The 21,694-nt window shown below is 44.9% G+C and overlaps 1 protein-coding gene across 3 annotated transcripts in view; it reads left to right on the forward strand.

The window, feature by feature from the left end:
• Positions 1–21,694, forward strand: part of dcbld2 (discoidin, CUB and LCCL domain containing 2) — a 136,360-nt gene that overhangs the window by 98,686 nt on the left and 15,980 nt on the right. For all 3 annotated transcript variants that reach the window (XM_070893701.1, XM_070893702.1, XM_070893703.1), the window contains exons 6-9: positions 5,214–5,347; positions 8,992–9,032; positions 13,472–13,687; positions 16,539–16,663. In XM_070893701.1, the coding sequence (XP_070749802.1) occupies positions 5,214–5,347; positions 8,992–9,032; positions 13,472–13,687; positions 16,539–16,663 (516 nt within the window). The remainder of the gene's footprint in view (positions 1–5,213; positions 5,348–8,991; positions 9,033–13,471; positions 13,688–16,538; positions 16,664–21,694) is intronic.

The raw sequence follows: 21,694 nt of genomic DNA on the forward strand, positions 1-21,694 counted from the left end.
GACTAACGCAGCAGGATAGTGATGGTGTCAGGCAACGGACACCAAATACAGCAGAACCAGCTGAAACAAGTGATGGATGGGTCAATTGATAGTGGGAAATGCAATAGTGTGCATTCCAAATTCTACCATTACTCACTCCGATCTGCGGTCTCCTAAGATAAATGTGATGACACAGTGACTGATACTGTTCAGTTTAGTGATATGTGGTCAGACTTCCTCACATGCAACATTCCGAGCAGAAACAGCCTGTTTCAAATCCCTGTTTGAATCATTCCCAGTGGTAAGACCCAGTGCAGTCATTCAACTCACAGTTTGATAGTGTTAGTGCAGACTGTGGTTTGTGGCAGATGCACCGCAGCTCACATTCTTCAACAGTGTTGTTAGTGTTCTCGCCCGATTTCAGGAGCTGTTAGTGGTCTCACTGGATTTTAGGTGTAGTTGATCACGCTATCACTGCTCTGGAATAGGTAGGCATGAAGATAGGAACTCCCAACGGGCAAATTTCATGTAAGAACACTTAATGTGCTTGTACTACATTCCTTTGTGGGCTGTTTTTACAAGGGTGTTAACTTGTTTAAAATGAGCAGGTTAGCATCTTTCCTGAAATAATGCTGGCAAGAAATTGATGCAGGTGCACTTAGTGTTTGTACCAAGCGATTGTGGATTGGAAAATCTACCCTGTACACCTTTCTGTCATTTAAGCCAAGAAATTACTATAATGAATGTTTAATGCAGTTGTATCATATTCCCTTTACCTGCTTTTGTAATTGAATTTTAATTAATGCCTGCTTTAAAATAGTGGACGGACGAATGTCATCCAAATGCATAGGTTTTTGTCTGCATCGACAGTAAGTTCTGGACTTGAATTAAGAGAATACAAAGAAGTGAAGCCATCTTCTTTCTCATCAGGCTTCTTATAAAAATTTAGTGAATCCATTGATTCCTGGTTAATGCTCATCGAAACTGGCCTGTGTAGCATTGCTGCGAGCCTGTCCCAGACCCAACAGTGAGGTTGCCTAGTTCCTTATGTACATGGAGAAACACAAAGTCAGCATATTCATATAAAAACAGTTGAGATGATCAGAGTGCAAAGGACAGTTAGTTGAGTGATTTTCTTCTGCTGGCCTCTCACACTAAGTTTACCAGTGATCTCTCTCAGTCCCAAGAGCTCATAGACAAACAGTAGGTTAAAGCAGTAATTTAAGCAGTTTCAAGAGCCAGTAATGTATGTTTTCAGGGGTCCAGTCATTTTGCAGAGAGTTTGACAGACAATCAAGATTTCACTATAAGCAAAAAGCAAAATACTGCAGATGCTAGAAATAGGAAATGAAAAAAACAGGAAACATCAGCAGGTTAGGCAGCATCTGTGGAAAGGACCAGAGTCGATTTTTTTTTTAATGCTGTTCATTTTTTTTAGTTCCTGGGATATGGGCATTGCTGGCAAAGCCAGCGTTTATTGTCCATCCCTAATTGCCCCCGAGAAGGTAGTGGTGAGCAACCTCTTGAACTGCTTCAGTCCGTGCAGTGAAGGTACTCCCACAGTGCTGTTGGGGAGGGATTTCCAGGATTTTGACCCAGCGACGATGAAGAAACGGTGATAAATTTCCAAGTCAGGATGGTGTGAGACTTAGAGGTACTGGTGTTCCCATGCGCCTGCTGCACTTGTCCTTTTTAGGTGGTAGAGGTTGCAGGTTTGGGAGGTGTCAAAGAAAATGAGTTATGAAAATAAGCCATTAAAGATTAAATGGATCAAACTAAAATAAACACAATCTATTCCAGTAGGTTGTAATATCTGTAATATCCTCTAGTTCTGAGGAAGGGTTTATACCCGAAATGTTGACTCTGGTTCTCTCCTCAGATGCTGCCTGACCTGCTGGATCTTTTCAGCAATTTTTGTAATCAAAGTTTCTCTGTTGGGTTTGTCTTGAGACAAAGTTTCATTGACTGTGAACCGTAAATCTGACTAGAAATTAACTGAGTCCTCTGAAAAATTTGTGGTAAATTACATTCCAGTGTATAATGCTGAATAGTTTTACTGATTCCTTTAAACCAACTTGTGCTTACTTAAAAACTGGAAAAAAATAATATTACAATCTATTGGAATAGATTGTATTTATTTGAGTTTGATTTGCTTAATCTTTAATGGCTTATTTTCATAATTCATAATTGACCCATCACATAGAAACATAGAAAATAGATGCAGGAGTAGGCCATTCGGCCCTTCTAGCCTGCACCGCCATTCAATGAGTTCATGGCTGAACATGCAATTTCAGTACCCCATTCTTGCTTTCTCACCATACCCCTTGATCCCCCTAGTAGTAAGGACTCCATCTAACTCCTTTTTGAATATATTTAGTGAATTGGCCTCAACAACTTTCTGTGGTAGAGAATTCCACAGGTTCACCACTCTCTGGGTGAAGAAGTTTCTCCTCATCTCGATCCTAAATGGCTTACCCCTTATCCTTAGACTGTGACCCCTGGTTCTGGACTTCCCAACATTGGGAACATTCTTCCCGCATCTAACCTGACTAAACCCATCAGAATTTTAAACGTTTCTATGAGGTTCCCTCTCATTCTTCTGAACTCCAGTGAATATAAGCCTAGTTGATCCAGTCTTTCTTGATAGGTCAGTCCGGCCATCCCTGGAATCAGTCTGGTGAACCTTCTCTGCACTCCCTCAATAGCAAGAATGTCCTTCCTCAAGTTAAGAGACCAAAACTGTACACAATACTCCAGGTGTGGCCTCACCAAGGCCCTGTACAATTGTAGCAACACCTCCCTGCCCCTGTACTCAAATCCCCTCGCTATGAAGGCCAACATGCCATTTGCTTTTTTAACCGCCTGCTGTACCTGCATGCCAACCTTCAATGACTGATGTACCATGACACCCAGGTCTCGTTGCACCTCCCCTTTTCCTAATCTGTCACCATTCAGATAATAGTCTGTCTCTCTGTTTTTACCACCAAAGTGGATAACCTCACATTTATCCATATTATACTTCATCTGCCATGCATTTGCCCACTCACCTAACCTATCCAAGTCACTCTACAGCCTCATAGAATCCTCGTTGCAGCTCACACTGCCACCCAACTTAGTGTCATCCGCAAATTTGGAGATACTGCATTTAATCCCCTCGTCTAAATCATTAATGTACAGTGTAAACAGCTGGTGCCCCAGCACAGAACCTTGCGGTAACCCACTAGTAACTGCCTGCCATTCTAAAAAGTACCCATTTACTCCTACTCTTTGCTTCCTGTCTGACAACCAGTTCTCAATCCATGTCAGCACACTACCCCCAATCCCATGTGCTTTAACTTTGCACATTAATCTCTTGTGTGGGACCTTGTTGAAAGCCTTCTGAAAGTCCAAATATACCACATCAACTGGTTCTCCCTTGTCCACTCTACTGGAAACATCCTCAAAAAATTCCAGAAGATTTGTCAAGCATGATTTCCCTTTCACAAGTCCATGCTGACTTGGACCTAGCATGTCACCTCTTTCCATATGCGCTGCTATGACATCCTTAATAATTGATTCCATCATTTTACCCACTACCGATGTCAGGCTGACCGGTCTATAATTCCCTGTTTTCTCTCTCCCTCATTTTTTAAAAAGTGGGGTTACATTGGCTACCCTCCACTCCATAGGAACTGATCCAGAGTCAATGGAATGTTGGAAAATGACTGTCAATGCATCCGCTATTTCCAAGGCCACCTCCTTAAGTACTCTGGGATGCAGTCCATCAGGCCCTGGGGATTTATCGGCCTTCAATCCCATCAATTTCCCCAACACAATTTCCCAACTAATAAGGATTTCCCTCAGTTCCTCCTCCTTATTAGACCCTCTGACCCCTTTTATATCCGGAAGGTTGTTTGTGTCCTCCTTAGTGAATACCGAACCAAAGTACTTGTTCAATTGGTCCGCCATTTCTTTGTTCCCCGTTATGACTTCCCCTGATTCTGACTGCAGTTTTATTCTAGTAGTTGCATGTACCCATAAGCCATTCTGGAGTTTTGTATTAATTAGAAGCTCTGCTGCCACCTCTTACCATCCAGTGCAAGCGCAGTTGTTATGTTATTTTGAGGCATTCTGTGCAGCTCCACAGTCAGAGAACATCTGAAACCTGCCTCAGCAGTGGCAGGAAAATTAGAGTGAGGCGTAGCTATGTGCCTAGAAACTCAAGGATTTGGTTGGAGTCGGGCACTTTTCTATTCTGCTTATGAGCCACATGCAGTCAGTCAATTAGTTAATTATCTCTTTGTCAGTGGCATCCCATTAAAGTGTTGGAAGTTTATTTTCAACGAGTTCCAGTCCTAGGGCAGTTACTGATTAGGCAGGAAGCAGGAAAGCCCCCCAAAACCCAAGGCCTTAACAAGTTGCCTCAACCCCCTCACCCACCTTGCTTCAGTAAGCAGTCATGCCAAGAAACCTGGATGTATCAGTGCGCTCCACCCACAAGCACTGTGCAATCAAAAGGTACAGTGGTTTCATAAAGTCACCAATGTGAAAAAATAACATTGCTTGTAGCTTAAAAAATGATAAACAAGTATTAAAAGGTTTTGTGGAGGGCTGAACACTAAAGTTATGACATAGCAATGTAAGCGCACAATATTTTTTAAGAACAGGAAAAGGTCATCAGGCTATATTATGCCTGAGGGAAGAATTTCCATAGGATTTTCCCAATTTCCTGCCATGACTTTAGCGGAAGATTGGCAGAAACCCTGGAGAAACAAAGTAAATGGCCACTTTTAGCCATTTATACTAGTTCTCCAAGATTCCGCATTAAGTTACAATGGGAAATTTGGAGAATCCCTGTGGAAATTCCAGGGACTAGTCTTTTGGATTGATCTCTACTCCACTTCTCTATCTTCTTAACCTATCCCTCATTCACTTTTCTTTCCAGAATTTTATCTAGTTCTCAAAGGTCTTCCCTGATAACATATTCCACAAATCTGTTGCCTTTTTATGTAAAACAAAGAGTTTGATTTCCTTTCTTATTCCTGAATTCACAATCTTTAACCGATCTCCCTGGTATTTGAACTTTTTGGTCTTCACTATAACGAACAATTTGTCTGGATCAACTTTGTTTAAGTAAAACAAACAATGCCTATAACAGAAAGTGAAAAGAGACATGGTTCAGGTCTCTAAACTCTTGCATGAATCTGTAATGAGTTAGTGTTCATAGTGAATGTTGACTGTCATTTCTCTTCCAGTCCTCGTTGCTGTGTATGGCTGGTGTTCATGCTGGTGTCGTGTCAAATTTTCTGGGTGGCCGGATCAATGTTGTCATCAGTAAAGGCATTCCATACTATGAAAGCACTCTTGCAAATAATGTCTCCTCAAAACTGTAAGTACAATAATTGAGAAAAAACATTTAATGCTCCTACCTTTTGCTTATAAAAGTGAGGTGGGTAGAGTCATAATCATGTCATATTCACAAGAATACAGACCGGGGATGAAGTAAACTGTGTGTGTGTGTAAAAGTATCATGTTAGCTTTTTTTTACTCTAGTTTCCTCTTCTCCATCCTTGCTGGCACATGCATTCCTTGCAGCTGAAAAGGCAGAGCAGGCCTGACTGTCCGTGTTGCACCACACAACAGCTGTTGGCAGTCGTGCAAGGTCAGCTCAGTGAAGGTTCCCCGTTTGATTTGCTCATTCTTTCCAATATCCTTTGTGTGGGTGGGACAGGCAGAGAGGAATTAATCCCCTGCCTGATAACCTCACTACAGCAGCATGGCTGAAACTGAGAGCTTAGAAAGCTTAGATTAAAAAGAAGAAAAAGTGTGAATGTGGGTCAGCGGAATAAAAACGGAAAATGCTGGAAATGCACAGTAGTTTGATCAGCACCTGAAGGAAAAAGGTTAAGGATTTGGATATGACCCTTCATCAAAACTAAAAGCTCAGTGAAGTGATGGCATTTGTACTCGAGTAAAAGTAATAATTCTTCCCATCCTGGACCCCATGCTAATTGATGTTGTAAATCGTTTCATTTCCTCAGGCACTTTCAAAATCACCGTCATCATCACCCTCCTCAAAAAAACCTATCCTTATTCCCTCTGTCCTTACTGGTTACTGCAGAAGATAAAGGTACGCGGAGTCAGAGAAAATGTATTAGCATGGATAGAGAATTGGCTGGCGAACAGAAAGCAGAGAGTCGGGATAAATGGGTCCTTTTCCGGTTGGAAATCAGTGGTGTGCCACAGGGATCAGTACTGGGACCACAACTGTTTACAATATACATAGATGACCTGGAAGAGGGGACAGAGTGTAGTGCAATAAAATTTGCAGATGATACTAAGATTAGTAGGAAAGCAGGTTGTGTAGAGGACTCAGAGAGACCACAAGGAGATTTAGATAGGTTAAGCGAATGGGCTAAGGTTTGGCAGATGGAATACAATGTTGGAAAGTGTGAGGTCATCCACCTTGGGGGAAAAAAAACAGTAAAAGGGAATATTATTTGAATGGGGAGAAATTACAACATGCTGTGGTGCAGAGGGACCTAGGGGTCCTTGTGCATGAATCCCAAAAGGTTAGTTTGCAGGTGCAGCAGGTAATCAGGAAGGCAAATGGAATGTTGGCCTTCATTGCGAAAGGGATGGAGTACAAAAGCAGGGAGGTGTTGCTGCAACTGTATAAGGTATTGGTAAGGCCGCACCTGGAGTACTGCGTGCAGTTTTGGTCACCTTACTTAAGGAAGGATATACTAGCTTTGGAAGGGGTACAGAGACGATTCACTAGGCTGATTCGAGAAATGAGGGGGTTACCTTATGATGATAGATTGAGTAGACTGGGTCTTTACTCCTTGGAGTTCAGAAGGATGAGGGGTGATCTTATAGAAACATTTAAAATCATGAAAGGGATAGACAAGATAGAGGCAGAGAGGTTGTTTCCATTGGTAGGGGAGACTCGAACTAGGGTGCACAGCCTCAAAATACGAAGGAGCCAATTTAAAACCGAGTTGAGAAAGAATTTCTTCTCCCAGAGGGTTTTGAATCTGTGGAATTCTCTGCCCAAGGAAGCAGTTAAGGCTGGCTCATTGAATGTTTTCAAGTCAAAGATAGATAGATTTTTAAGCAATAAGGGAATTAAGGGTTACGGGGAGAGGGCGGGTAAGTGGAGCTGAGTCCACGACCAGATCAGCCATGATCTTATTGAATGGCGGAGCAGGCTCGAGGGGCTAGATGGCCTACTCCTGTTCCTAATTCTTATGTTCTTATGTTCTTACAATCTCCAACATCCATTTCCTGAGAAATCCTTCAATGTGTTGTCCCCTCTCAAATCCGTCTCCATATCTCTCAAGACTCTATTTGAACCTCTCCAGTCAGGGTTTCCACCTCATCAAAATGGTGATAATCAAAGATTCAAACAACATTCTCTGACTACGGGGGAAATTTTAACTCCCAAAAACAGGTGTGTTTGAGTCGGGTGAGATGTGAAAATGTAAAAATTTTCAAACCGAATTCCCAGCCACAGTTTTAATGGAGTTTTGACCGGTGAGGGGGGGGGGGGTCAACTAACCTGCTCCCAGGAAGTGGGTTGATCATTTAAATGTTTTAATGAGGCTGTGCGCTTCAGATTTAACCCACTTCCAGGTTTAACCCTTGCCGGGCGGGTTTCCCTAACCTCAAAAAACCTGGCAGCTAAAGTCATATAAGGACTGCTTTGTGTAAAAGGCAAGTGCCTTTACAGCACTGCTTGTGGGCCAAAAGGAGTCGGTCTGCTTACCCCCCACCCACCAAGATAACCTCCTTCCCTGTCCACAATCAGAAACCCCAACCCATCCCCCCCTGATCGGAGATCAGCATCTCCGGGATTGGGGATCATCCCTCCCCCAACGCTACCACTCACCCAGCTGCAGGCTCCCTGCTTGATCCTGTTCCCTGCTCGGCAGGGAGCCAAGCCTGTCAACCAGGGAACCTGCTTGAAAGAAAAAAGATGCACGCTGTGACCATAAAACTGTACAGTGTAAGGGGCCAGACCAAAACTCTTCCCTCCACTCACAAAACCTGCCCTAGTAAATATTGGGGTCTATGACCGTACTATGTTTTCCCACCTGAACCTCCCTGCACCTTTCACAAGGTTGACCACATTATCCACCTTCAACGCCTCTTGCACTACCTTTGCATGGTTCCACTCTTGCCTATCTGGAAAGAGATCAATGTCACTTGTGCTTGTCCATCTGCTAGGCCAGTGAGATGCAATTTCCTTTACCTGTATAATTTCTGAAAGACATACCAGTCTAGAGACATTTGGAGGCCGAAATTGCCCCTTCCCTTGAGGCCTGTTTCCCCCGGCAGCCACGCTGCGGATTGCAATGGCCACTCTTTTTTTTCGTGTAATGGCCGCAATTTTGAAAATTCTACTCCTGCGGTATCCCGGGGGTGACCCGCTCCCCCCACCCGCTTGGTTGCCAGGCGCTGGCCCGGCCGACACCCTCCCTGGTGGCCCAGTGGACCGAACTTAAAGAATCGCGCAGGCTCTCCCCTTTAAGTGAAGGGAAGAGCTGTGGTGACGCGACACCATGATGATGTCATCAGCACTACGCTGATGAATGATAGCAGCGGACACTCCAGCTGCCCCCAATTTCCACCCCTCTAGACTGCAAACTTCCGCTTACTGCCCCACATCCGCCCCCATTATGACCGACTTCTGGTCCGCCAAAAAAAATGCCAAAGAGCAGAATTTCGCCCAAGAGGCCACCGCATCCACCATGCCGGTAAAATCAACAGAGACAGAGTAGGTGAGCCCCGTTTCCAGCGGTGGGCAATTTTGGCCCCTAGCACTCATCCCTGTTGGTATCTTCCATGACAATGAGACCAAATCTACAGTGAACCCATTCCTAAGGAATGGGATTGTTATGAACGCAGTATGATCAACATTCAGTTGCTCACACCTGAATGTTTAAAATAGACACGCGTATGGATAATTCAGAAAATTTCTACTTTAGAGTGCTGTATAATTTAATCTTAATAGTCTCTTTAATTTTACAGTGGACCATTATCAGCTAGTCTGTTTACGTTCAAGACCAATGGTGAGTATCCAATCAAAGAAGCCAACTTTGATTTGATTTTTTTACATGTAGCCTTAATTATTGCGCTGCTCTCAGTTTAAACACTGCAGTCATATAGGGCCCAAGTTTCGGGCCGCGCCTAAAACGGCGCAGACCGGACCTGGACGCCCGTTTTTCGCGCCACGAAGTGCGCCTAAAAAAAACTTGCCTATTCTCTGGCTCCCTGCAGGTCCTCTGGAGCTGGGCGCGGCGCAGCACGAGCTGTGGGGGGCGGAGCCAGGTCCCTGCGCTGAAAACAGTGCCGGGACCTCTGCACATGCGCGCTACAGTGGGCGCGCATGTGCAGTAGCTCCAAGCGCCCAAAACTGAGGGAGGGGCCCGAAGCACGCAGCCCCTAGCCCTGGCCGAAAGGCCTCACTGGGGGCTGCGTGAATAAGGCTCCTCCCACCCGACCCGATTCCTGCTCTCCTCCCTCGCCCCCCCGGCGACTCGACCTCTGCTTCCCCCCGACCCAACCTCCGCGACTCTTCCCCCGGACCTCCGCGACACCCCCCCCCCCCCCCTCCCCCGAGACCCGACGCCACCTACCTGTAAATCCAGCCCAAAGTCTTGTGCCTGGCCGTTCAGCCTCCTTCTCTCCCTCCCTCCCTCTTTCCTCCCTCCTCTCCTCTCCCTCCTCTCTCTCCCTCCCTCCTCTCTCTCCTCCCTCCTCTCTCTCCCTCCCTCCTCCTCCTCTCACTCTCTCCCTCCTCCCCTCCCTCCTCCCCTCCCTCCTCTCTCCTTCCCTCCTCTCTCCTTCCCTCTCTCCTCCCCTCCATCCCTCCTCTCTCCTCCCCTCCCTCCCTCCTCGCCCCCTCCATCCCTCCTCTCTCCTCCCCTCCCTCCCTCTTCGCCCCCTCCCTCCCTCGCTCCCTCCCTCCCTCCTCTCTCCTTCCCTCCCTCCCTCCTCTCTCCTTCCCTCCCTCCCTCCTCTCTCCTTCCCTCCCTCCCTCCTCTCTCCTTCCCTCCATCCCTCCTCTCTCCTTCCCTCCCTCCCTCCCTCTCTCCTTCCCTCCCTCCCTCCCTCCCTCTCTCCTTCCCTCCCTCCCTCTCTCCTCTCCTTCCCTCCCTCCCTCCCTCCCTCCTCTCTCCTTCCCTCCCTCCCTCCTCTCTCCTTCCCTCCCTCCTCTCTCCTTCCCTCCCTCCCTCCTCTCTTCTTCCCTCCTTCCCTCCTCTCTCCTTCCCTCCCTCCCTCCTCTCTCCTTCCCTCCCTCCCTCCTCTCTCCTTCCCTCCCTCTCTCCTCTCTCCTTCCCTCCCTCCCTCCTCTCTCCTTCCCTCCCTCCCTCCTCTCTCCTTCCCTCCTCTCTCCTTTCCTCTCTCCTTCCCTCCCTCCCTCCTCTCCTCTCCTCTCCTCTCCTTCCTTCCTTCCTTCCCTCCCTCCTTTCTCCTTCCTTCCCTCCCTCCCTCCTTTCTCCTTCCTTCCCTCCCTCCCTCCTTTCTCCTTCCTTCCCTCCCTCCCTCCTTTCTCCTTCCTTCCCTCCCTCCCTCCTTTCTCCTTCCTTCCCTCCCTCCCTCCTTTCTCCTTCCTTCCCTCCCTCCCTCCTTTCTCCTTCCTTCCCTCCCTCCCTCCTTTCTCCTTCCTTCCCTCCCTCCCTCCTCTCTCCCTTCCCTCCCTCCCTTCTCCCCCTCCCCTCGCTGTCAGAAACACAGACACTAACAGACAGAGAGTGAGAGACACACACACAGACAGACAGAGAGATAGAGACACTGACAGAGACACACTGGGGGAGCCGTCCCAGCACGCTGTTGGAGGACTCCCGGTGCTGCAGTCGGTAAGTAGAAAATGTTTTATTTATTGATTTTTTTTTAAATTAATTTTTTTTGATTGATTTATTGATGTATTTATCATTTATTATTGATGATGGCTCTTTATTTGTAAAACTGAAGTGTTTAATGTTTGTAAACTTCCCTTTAAACCCCCCCCCCCCCATTCCCTCCGCCTAATTTGTAAACTACGCCTGGTTTTCTAAAGTGTAGACAAGGTTTTTTCGAACGTACAAAAATCTTCACTTACTCCATTCTAAGTTAGTTTGGAGTAAGTTTTCACTGCCTAAACTTTGAAAATAGGCCTAACTGGCCGGACACGTCCCACTTTGGAAAAAAAAATTCTGTTCCAAAGTGAAACTGTTCTAACTGACTAGAACTGGAGCAAACTAAATGCCAAGAATTCAAATTTCTAAGATACTCCATTCTAAGCCAGTTGCTCCAAAAAAAAGGAGCAACTCAGGCTGAAACTTGGCCCCTTAGAAACTAGTGCTTATGTCTTTTGTGAAAGACTAATATTTCCTATTATCATACTACGCCATAACTTCAACATCTATACATCTATAATTGTAGATAAAATTTTCCCATTTATCTTCTGTCCACTCCAGATGCCTGTAACTCGTGCTGAGTACAGTTCCAAGGGTTGTGGCAACCCTCTAGTACCTCACCTAAATGACCATTATACTTATATAAGCCTCAACAGTGAGTATCAGGAAACAATCTAGCATCACGGCCCAGCCCGATCCTGCCCTCACTCATTGTCCACTACATACATGCTCCAACAAAGTATGATTAGTTGGAACCTGACAAATCTTTCTTTCCCACTCTACGGCATTGACACACACAGGCCAGTTATAGTGCTGTGACTGTTCCATCAGCTGAAACAAAACATTAGTCATACCTGAAAGCTTCCAAGTCTTTGGGCTCAATTTTCCCCAAAGCTTTTTTTTTGGCATACTTGGAAGAGTTACGCCCATTTTTTGGGGGGCCCAAGTACGCCAAAAAAAAATGTTCTAAGTTTACCTGTTGGATTTCTTCATTTTGGCGTGGCCTAACCTGTCCTTTAGTTTTGGGGGTGGAGCCTTGATCTGCACCAAAAAATCGGGCTGCCATGGTAACCAGGGACACAATGCGAGCTGAGGCTGCAAAGTGAAGCATACAGCCAGCTCGCAACACATTACATCAATACATACAGCCAGCTCGCAACACATTACATCAATACATACAGCCAGCTCGCAACACATTACATCAATACATACAGCCAGCTCGCAACACATTACATCAATACATACAGCCAGCTCGCAACACATTACATCAATACATACAGCCAGCTCGCAACACATTACATTAGTACATACAGCCAGCTCGCAACACATTACATCAATTTAAAAACACATTGAAACATATTGCAGCAACTTACCTCCAATGCCCCCAGCTGAAGGTCCGCCACCCGACTGACCTTCCCGGTCTGCCGCCTGACTCGGTCCCAGGTCTCTCTCTCTCTCTCTCTCTCTCTCTCTCTTTCTCATACACTGACCTAAGCAGAACTGGGGTAACTCTCAGCTGGTCAAACTTGCCTAAATGGCCAGAATTGGTGCGGGTGGCAGGTTATGCCCCTTGGCTGAAAAAAAAACTAACCAAAAAAAATCGTAATTAACTGGTGCAAATTGATTGGGGAAACTTTGGTTTTTTAACTTATGCCAAAAAAAGCAGCCTGCTCCAAAAACACGGCGCAAATCACTGGGGAAAATTGAGCCCTTTATAAGTCAGTCCCAGATCAACATAGAAACATAGAAAATAGGTGCAGGAGTAGGCCATTCGGCCCTTCGAGCCTGCACCGCCATTTAACAAGATCATGGCTGATCACCCACCCCAGCACCTCCCCCCCATGCCCCCTCCACACACCCCCGACCCCCCCAGCTGGCCTGTGGGGTTCCCTGCCGCGGAGCGTTGTTGATGCCAGTTCATTGGAAGTGTTCGGGAGGGAGTTCAAATGATGCATTTACTCTCAGAGCTGACAGGGGAGCCAATTTTTCCTTTTTTTCCCCCACCAACTTTTCAACTCCATGTGCCTTTTACCTGGGAGGGGAGGATAGCTGCTGGCACTTAATCAACTGACAGGATTGGAGTGGAATGTAAATGTAGTTATGAAAATTGGAAAATTGATTCTTCTTTGGGAGTTCTCTCCTCACCTCAATTCAAATCGTAGTCCTCTTTCTCCATGTTACAGACAATTTGAAATTCAACAAGTTCCAGAAAATAAGCATTACCTGGAAGACATTTCACATTTCTGAGGTGTCCATGTCCAGTGGCCATTTTAAGGATCAGTTTCAGTAGGATGACATGGGAGAGGACATTGTGATTTTAAGTGGGATGACATGGCAGGTTTGCTTAGAACTAGAGTATTTCCATCTCTCTAGCCTCTAACCAGAGCATTGTCTCGGTTAAGTGAAATGGTGTCCTATCAGGTAATAGCTTACCTAGTAAGCCAGCTAAGTAACAAGTAACCCTGGGACAAAGCTGTCATCATTGGATATGGATATAAGCTACAGGTCGGTCCTGCTATTTCTTTTTTAAAGTTGTGTGGCTCTAGACTTTGTGTGCACATGGCAGCTTGCAGTCTGATGATTTCAGATGTTTGCTGTATGGTCTGTAGGTTGCTACGGTACACTGGGAATGGAGTCTGGTATCATTGGAGACAGCCAGATCAATGCATCTTCAGTTCTGCAGTGGCATGACCCTTCAGGACAGTTTCACATCTGGGGGCCAGAAAAAGCTCGTCTGAAAAAACAAGGCTCGCCCTGGGCCGCATTTCACACTGATGAACCACCATGGCTACAAATAGACTTGAAGAAGGAGAAGAAAATAACAGGTAACTCAACAGTAATAGTCTTGTTGTTGGCACAGATTGATTTTATGTGCAGGTCTATCAGAAGTTTCAGACTTGGCATCCTGGTGATGGAAACCTTTTGGAACATTCTTCAGTTATTCTATCTAATGGCCCTTAACATTTAATCTCAATATGGAGAGCCTGGCTACAAAATGTGACATCTGGATTCCAGTTCCTTTACATTTTATTGGTGCGAGAGCTATTTTTTAAGAGGAGGAAACCTAAGGCTTGATTTTCCAATCGTGTAGTGTTTTGTCATCCCAGATCTCCACCTACTTTGCAACAGGCACAATTTCCAATGGGACGGAAATGCCAGCAGTGAACGCATCTGTCTCAAATAGGCGAGTGCTTCATTTCAATATTAATATGGGGGCAGGGATATTATGCATGTCATTGCCCAATATGGGGCAGGGATATTATGCATGTCATTGCCCAATATGTTGGGATGCAGGACGTCAACTGGAAATAGTGCAGTTATAAAATGTGGGAGTGCCTTCAGCTACCTAGACCCTTAGCTCTGGAATTCCCTCCCTAAACATCTCAGTTTACTATGTTAAAGGCGCTATATAAACGCAAGTTATTAGCTGTTAGGTTGCTAGTAAATAAGCTGTTAGTAGTTGAATTAAAGGGCAGAGTAATGAAATAGATTCTGCCGTTTTAATGCCATTTCGCAAGCCATTTTTATTACAATTGTTCTACTTCTCCCCCACCCCACCCCCGCAACACTAAATGGGTTTTCCAATGGAAATCTCTCTCTTCGGGGTGTTTGAAAGAAGATGAGGAGGAAAGCCAGGGTGGTCAGACTGCATGAGAGATGCTCTGTGCCCAACCACCCACTAGTATCCAGACAGGCTACATCATTGCACAAACAGATATTAACATACCTTTACTTTGGGAGATGATACCCAGCTCTACCTCATCACCACTTCTCTCGATCCCTCTACAGTCTCTAAATTGTCAGACATCCAGTACTGCACGAGCAGAAATTTTCTCCAATTAATTATTGGGAAAACCGAAGCCATTGTCTTCGGTCCGCACCACAAACTTTGTTCCCTATCTACCGACTCCATTCGTCTCCCTAGCACCTGTCTGAGGCTGAACCAGACTGTTTGCAACCTTGCCTCTGCCTCAGCTCATCTGCTGCTACAACCCTCATCGATGTCTTTGTTACCTCTTGACTTGACTACTCCAACTCACTCCTGGCTGGCCTCCCACATTCTACCCTACGTAAACTTGAGGTCATCCAAAACTCGGCTGCCCGTGTCCTAACTTGCGTCAAGTCCTGTTCACCCATCACCCCATTGCTCACTGACCTACTTTGGCTCCCAGTTAATAATGCCCCAATTTTAAAATTCTCATCTTTGTTTTCAAATTCCTCCATGGCCTCACCCCTCCCTACCTTGTAATCTCCTCCAGCCCCATAACCCCCTCCCCACAATAAAAATCTGCATTCCTCTAATTCTGCCGCCTTTAGCACTCCTGATTTTAATCCTTCAACCATCGGTAGCCATGCCTTCATCTACCCAGGCCCTAAGCTCTGGAATTTCCTCCCTAAATCTCTGTCTCTCTACCTCTCATTCTTCCTTTAAGACGCTCCTTAAAACTTACCTCTTTGACCAAACTTTTGGTCATCTGCCCTAATTTCTCCTAATGTGGCTCGGTGTCAAATTTCTTTGTCTTATAACACTCCTGTGAAGCACCTTGGGATGTTTTACTACTTTTAAAGGCACTATATAAATACAAATGAATAGGCATATCTGGCTGCCGGAAGCAGGTTTATAGTTTGCACATATTCGTGATATAGTTGTCAACTGAACAACTTGCATCAACATAGAAAAACATACCAAGGCCGTACATGGAGACGTAAGAAAGCAAATGGGTGCTAGAAGAAGAAGCGATTAGAAAGGATAACCAAAAGCTTTGTCAAAGAGGTGGGTTTTAAGGAGGGTCTTAAAGGAGGTGAGGGATTGAAAGAGTTTATCCGAATTCCAGAGCACAGGCCTAGATGACTGACAGCATGAAAGAAAGAAAGGCTTTCATTTATATAGCTCCTTTCACTACCTTGGGACGTCCCAAAGTGCTTTACAGTCAGTGAAGTTCTTTTGAGGTGTTGTAATGACCCTTAATGGTGAGGCAAGGGGAGGGTGTTTAAGTAAACTAGGCATATCGACCACCTGAAAGTATTAGCATATTGCCTGGAATATATAATCAATATCAAGCCTTGATCTGAATAAAAGCAGAAAAGGCTGGAAATACTGAGTCAGGCAACATCTGTGGAGAGAGAAACTGAGTTAATGTTTCAGGTCAATGATGTTTCGCCAGAACTGAAAAAAATTAGAGATGTAACAGGTGTCAAGCAAATGTGGAGTCAGGGAAAGGGGGAGGGGAGGAAAGAACAAAAGGGAAGGTCATGTTATAGGGTGGAAGGCAGGAGAGATTAAATTACAAAAGAAGATAGTAATGGGACAAGTAAAGAAACAAAACATGGGTCTAGATGAGGTGTAAATGGCAACAGCAAATTCATCAAAAGCTGCCGTCTGAAAAATGGATGCAGAGGTTATGGTTTGAAATTGTTGAACTCAATTTTGAGTCCGGAAGACTGTAAAGTACCTAACTGAGGTGCCGTTCCTCACGCATACATTGAGCTCCATTGGAACAGTGTAGGAGGTCGAAGTCAGAGTGGGAATGGAGCGGAGAATTAAAGTGACAGGCGACCGGAAGCTCTATATTGATCTGAATATAGTTGTAGAACAAGGGCCAGCCGAGTCTCATTAACTTTAGGATCTAACACTTGGAACCAGTTCATGTCTAAATGTACCGTTTCCATCCTCAGGTATAATTACTACAGGTTCCACCCTGGGTGAATATTCTTTTTATGTCACTGCTTACCGAATCCTCTCCCGTGATGATGGGCAGGAGTGGAAGGTGTATAAAGAAGCCAACAGTGACCTGGACAAGGTTAGTACACTCAAAATGAGTTACTATTTGTAGAGCTAAGTCCTCAATTCTATATAACCCTACAATGCCACTTCACTACAGAGTCTCAATGATATTTACATCTCTGCAATAGTGGATTATTCATTTTATTTGCTGGTCAATAGGCATTACGGTGCTTCAATAATAAAAGTGCTATTGGAATTTGAAAGCAGTCTTGCATGTGAATTTGTGTAGAATATATTTATAATATTTTGTAAAATATAACATTTTGCATTTTAAAATCCACATGAGGCACTGTAATTAATGATACATTCATGAGTGTGCAGGAATGATAAGGATATTTCAAGTATTGACTCTCACTACTTTTCACTGATCATAGATGTGTTAATACGTACCTGTAACTTTGGGTGTGTGAAAACAATGGGTGGGACTCTCTAAGATCCAATGCCACTGATGGGGTTTTGCATGCGGCAAGCGACTTACCAGGAAATCAGAGTGCATTGACTGCAATTTAACAACCAGTGACATTAATGGGAGGGAAATCACAGGCAATAAACCTGCAATTTTCTGATAAACCAGAAAATACGTTAGCAACAACCACATGCGACTAATTTGGAATCCAGATGTGGTTGTTGCATTTTTGATTGGTAAATAAAAAATGAGTAATAAACACCATTGTTGGGCATGTGACCTCAATACCGATATTTGTACATGATATGCATGTGTACTTTAATCTTTTTGTGCCTATGTTGGTAAAGTGGTAAGACGAAAAGTAGAGTGTGCGAGTGTCTTTGATCGTTGTGTGTACGTTACTTCCTTGGTTACTGCTTATTGGCTCCTGCTAAAATGCTGTGTAACACGGGCGAAAACAGCACTCTGGGGACACACCAGCAAGCTGTCTGGGTGGGCAACTGGACCAATCGGAATAACCACTCTCAGTAAGCCCAAGCAAATAATGAGAAGCTCCAACAGAGCACACCATGGCAAAGCTCAAGCAGCATTCAACCATGATCCGAATGTAGGGCAGGTGTGTGTCTGGTGCATCTCGTTAATTCTCAACAATCATTTTGATGAAATAAAGATATCACTCGCAACTTCTGGGCAAAAACCTAGAAGCTCCACTAAGATGTAATGTGTTTGATAAATTTTTGCCAGAATTCCAAACTTTGGTGAAGGAGAAACTACAAAATTTTGTACTGAAAGATGGTAGATGTATCTTAAGTAAATATACATGTGAAGTACATTTGCCTGTATTGTGTGGAAGATGTTTTAAGCTCAAATTAGTGCATGGCTAAAAGGGTGCTGCCACGATAGACTAAATGAGTGGGCAGTAAGGTGGAAGATGGAGTATAATGTAGGAAAATGTGGGGTTATTCACTTTGGTAGGAAGAATAGAAAAACAATATTTTTAAAATGGTGAGAAACTTTTAAATGTTGCTGTTCAGAGAGATTGGGTGTCCTTGTGCAGGTACAACAAGCAATAAGGAAAGCAAATGGTATATTGTCCTTTATTGCAAAGGGGTTGGAGTATAAGAGTAAGGAAGTCTTGCTACAATTGTACAAGGCCTTGGTGAGACCATACTGCTGTACTGTGCACAGTTTTATCTCCTTATCTAAGGAAGGATATACTCGCCTTGGAGGCGGTACAACGGAGGTTCACTAGGATTGATTCCTGGGATGAGAGGATTGTTTTATGATGAGAGATTGTGTAGAATGGGCCTGTACTCTCTGGCGTTTAGATGAGTGAGAGGTGATCTCATTGAAACATACAAGATTCTGAAGAAAATTGACAGGGTTGATGCTGAGAGGTTGTTTCCCCTGGCTGGAGTGACTAGAACTAGGGGGCACAGTCTCAGGATAAGGGGTAGGCCATTTAAGACAGATGAGAAATGTCTTCACTCAAAGTTATGAATCCCAGAGGGCTGTGAATGCTGAGTCTCTGAATATATTCAAGGCTGAGATAGATAGATTTTTGGAATGTAGGGGAATCGAGGGATATGGAGATCGGGTGGGAAAGTGGAGTTGAGGTCGATGATCAACCATGATCTTATTGAATGGCAGAGCAGGCTCAATGGGCCGTAGGGCCTACTCCTGCTCTTATTTCTTATGTTCTTGTGTATCCCATGGGTCAGGGACAACATTAGGATAAATCATCCAATGTGTGTGTGGTTCCAATGATTGTATTAGGCTTCGAAAAGTTATGTCTGATTCTCTCTTCCAGCAGTGGCCACAGCTTGTCCCCACTCTCTAATTCATTTTATTTCCCTCTTTGTTATCCACTCTTCCTGCTTCCCTCTTTGGGCTAGAAATTGACCAGCCTTGAGCCCATTTTTTTTTGCGATATTTCGCCTTTTTTGTCAGAAAAAGGTACTCGCCTAAGTTGACCAAAGTTGTGCACTAGCAGTTTTGAAATACTGCTGAAAAGCAGACCGCCGACGTGCACCACCAAAAAAAATGCAAATGCTTACAATTGGCCGTTCGACGCACCCATATTCTTCGCGGAAAACAACGCCAGATAAAAAGCTGTGTAGCAGCCCCAGAAACAACGGTACGTTATAAAGACCTGCAAAAAAGGTAAGTTTATTGAGCTAAGGGTCTTATAAATGTTTTGTGATTTTTGATTTGTTTTTTGCAATTTTTTTTGTGCATTTTCCATCCTCCCAGGGCCCGTCTTTTTAGCAGTAATCGGCCTCAGGCTAAAATTGGCAAGGACTGTGGTTCCCACCGCAAATCCTCGAGCAACGCCGACTTTTACCATCAGGTGTTCTTTGTTGCCAATTTTACCCCTTTCTAAAAAAATAGCGGTATTTGTAATGGTAATTTTGGCGCAAAATGCCAGAAAAAAATCTGCTATCACCAAAAGACCAATTTCTAGTCCTTTGTCTCTGTATGGCTCTCACATACTTGCACTTGTTTTTCTTTATCTCTCTGTCCATATTCATTTTGAGAAAAGCAAGATTGTTTTTTAAACCCATAGCTTAAATGGGGAGGAGAGCTAGCTGGTTTTATTGACTGGCAAAATACTGAATGTGGAAGAGCATTCTCCGAGGAAGCCAGGTCCTATGGGCCAAATTTGGCCCGACCGTTTTTTCGGCGCACTGACCAGAGATGCGCCGACTTCCTAGGGTGAAAAGGGCACCGAAAAGATCTCCCCGGATTCTGGCCACTCTGTGCTCTCCTGCAGCGCAGTGTGTCCATTAGGGGGCGGAGCTAGGGCCCTGCGCGAAAAATAGCGCCGGCAGCTCAACCCATGCGCACTGGAGGTTTCGCACATGCGCAGTAGCTCCTATCCCCAGCCGTGCTGCAGCATGGGACTCGATGCGTCCCGCCCCTATCCCTGGCCAAATGGCCTTATGACGCGCGCCGGGCCGGCTGCTGGAATAGCGAGAGAGAGAGAAAGAGTCAGATCGCTGGAACAGAGAGAGAGTCAGTTTCCTGTGCTCCCCCGCCCGGTGGTCCAGCCCACACCTATCCCCGCCCGGTGGTCCAGCCCACACCTATCCCCGGCCGAGTGGCCTCTCGCACCAGCTGGCCCACTGACTTCCCGGGCCAAGTTAGGAAGGTAGGACTTAATTTTTATTTTTTATTTATTATTGATGGTTTTTATGCTTCTTGAATGTTGTTGTGAAGGTGTTTAGTGCTTTGCAAGGTCCTCTCCGCTTCCCTTCCCCGCCCCCCCATCTCTGGCTACCTGCGCTGATTTCTTAACTCTCCAAGGGTTTTCTGTGCAGCCACAAATGGCCACATATGCTGGCCTAAGTTAGTTTGGAGCAGCTATTAGCTGTCCAAACTGGCTTAACTGGCGTAGGTGGCTAGTAATGCCCCCTTTTGAAAAAAACGAAACTAAACTTTAAAAGAATCCTAAATAACTCACTTACACTAGTGCAAATTGAATGTGTAAAATGGGCATTTTTAAGATACTCCAGAAAAATCAAGTTGCTCAAAAAAAAACGGAGCAACACCTGGCCAATTTTGGGCCCATTAGGGAAACCAGCTCCACTCCAGCCCAGAGTCACTCAGAATTAGTTGACCAGGAAGGGTTAAGTGAACCTGCTAAAAGGGAGAAAATATTTTTTTATCTTGCTCTCAGGGAAGCTTCTGATTTAGTTGAATCAAGATGAATTTGATTAAAATTGTTAAATTTATCGATTCACTTGCTATCTATAAAATAAAGTAGTTTAAAGTTTCATATCTGGCCTTGTCTCACCAAGTGGGAAAGATTGGAGAACTGTGCGAAAGACATTGGGCCGGAATTTGCGGTTGGAGTTTGGGTTCTGGGCCTCCAGGCATATGCCTGCGTAAAGGTCCATGGATCCCAGGGACGCAGGCAGTTCAAAGGCATCCCTGGGACCACATGGGCCAGATCTTCCAACAGAAAGGAGAATTCTATTGCAGTAATTTCCGAACGGAATCCTTTAATGACAAGCAATGAAATTCACAATTCTAATAAAAGTAAATGTTCCCATTTTCACATTTAATTAAAAGTCCTTTTAATGAAGCATTTTGCACTAGGGTTTATAAGAACATAAGAATTAGGAACAGGAGTAGGCCATCTAGCCCCTCGAGCCTGCTCCGCCATTCAATAAGATCATGGCTGATCTGGCTGTGGACTCAGCTCCACTTGCCCGCCCTCTCCCCGTAACCCTTAATTCCCTTATTGGTTAAAAATCTATCTATCTGTGATTTGAATACATTCAATGAGCTAGCCTCAACTGCTTCCTTGGGCAGAGAATTCCACAGATTCACAACCCTCTGGGAGAAGAAATTCCTTCTCAACTCGGTTTTAAATTGGCTTCCCTGTATTTTGAGGCTGTGCCCCCTAGTTCTAGTCTCCCCTACCAATGGAAACAACCTCTCTGCCTCTATCTTGTCTATCCCTTTCATGATTTTAAATGTTTCTATAAGATCACCCCTCATCCTTCTGAACTCCAACGAGTAAAGACCCAGTCTACTCAATCTATCATCATAAGGTAACCCCCTCATCTCCGGAATCAGCCTAGTGAATCGTCTCTGTACCCCTTCCAAAGCCAGTATATCCTTTCTTAAGTAAGG

This window comes from Pristiophorus japonicus, chromosome 11 (assembly GCF_044704955.1).
Source record: "Pristiophorus japonicus isolate sPriJap1 chromosome 11, sPriJap1.hap1, whole genome shotgun sequence".
Lineage (NCBI taxonomy): Eukaryota > Metazoa > Chordata > Chondrichthyes > Pristiophoridae > Pristiophorus > Pristiophorus japonicus.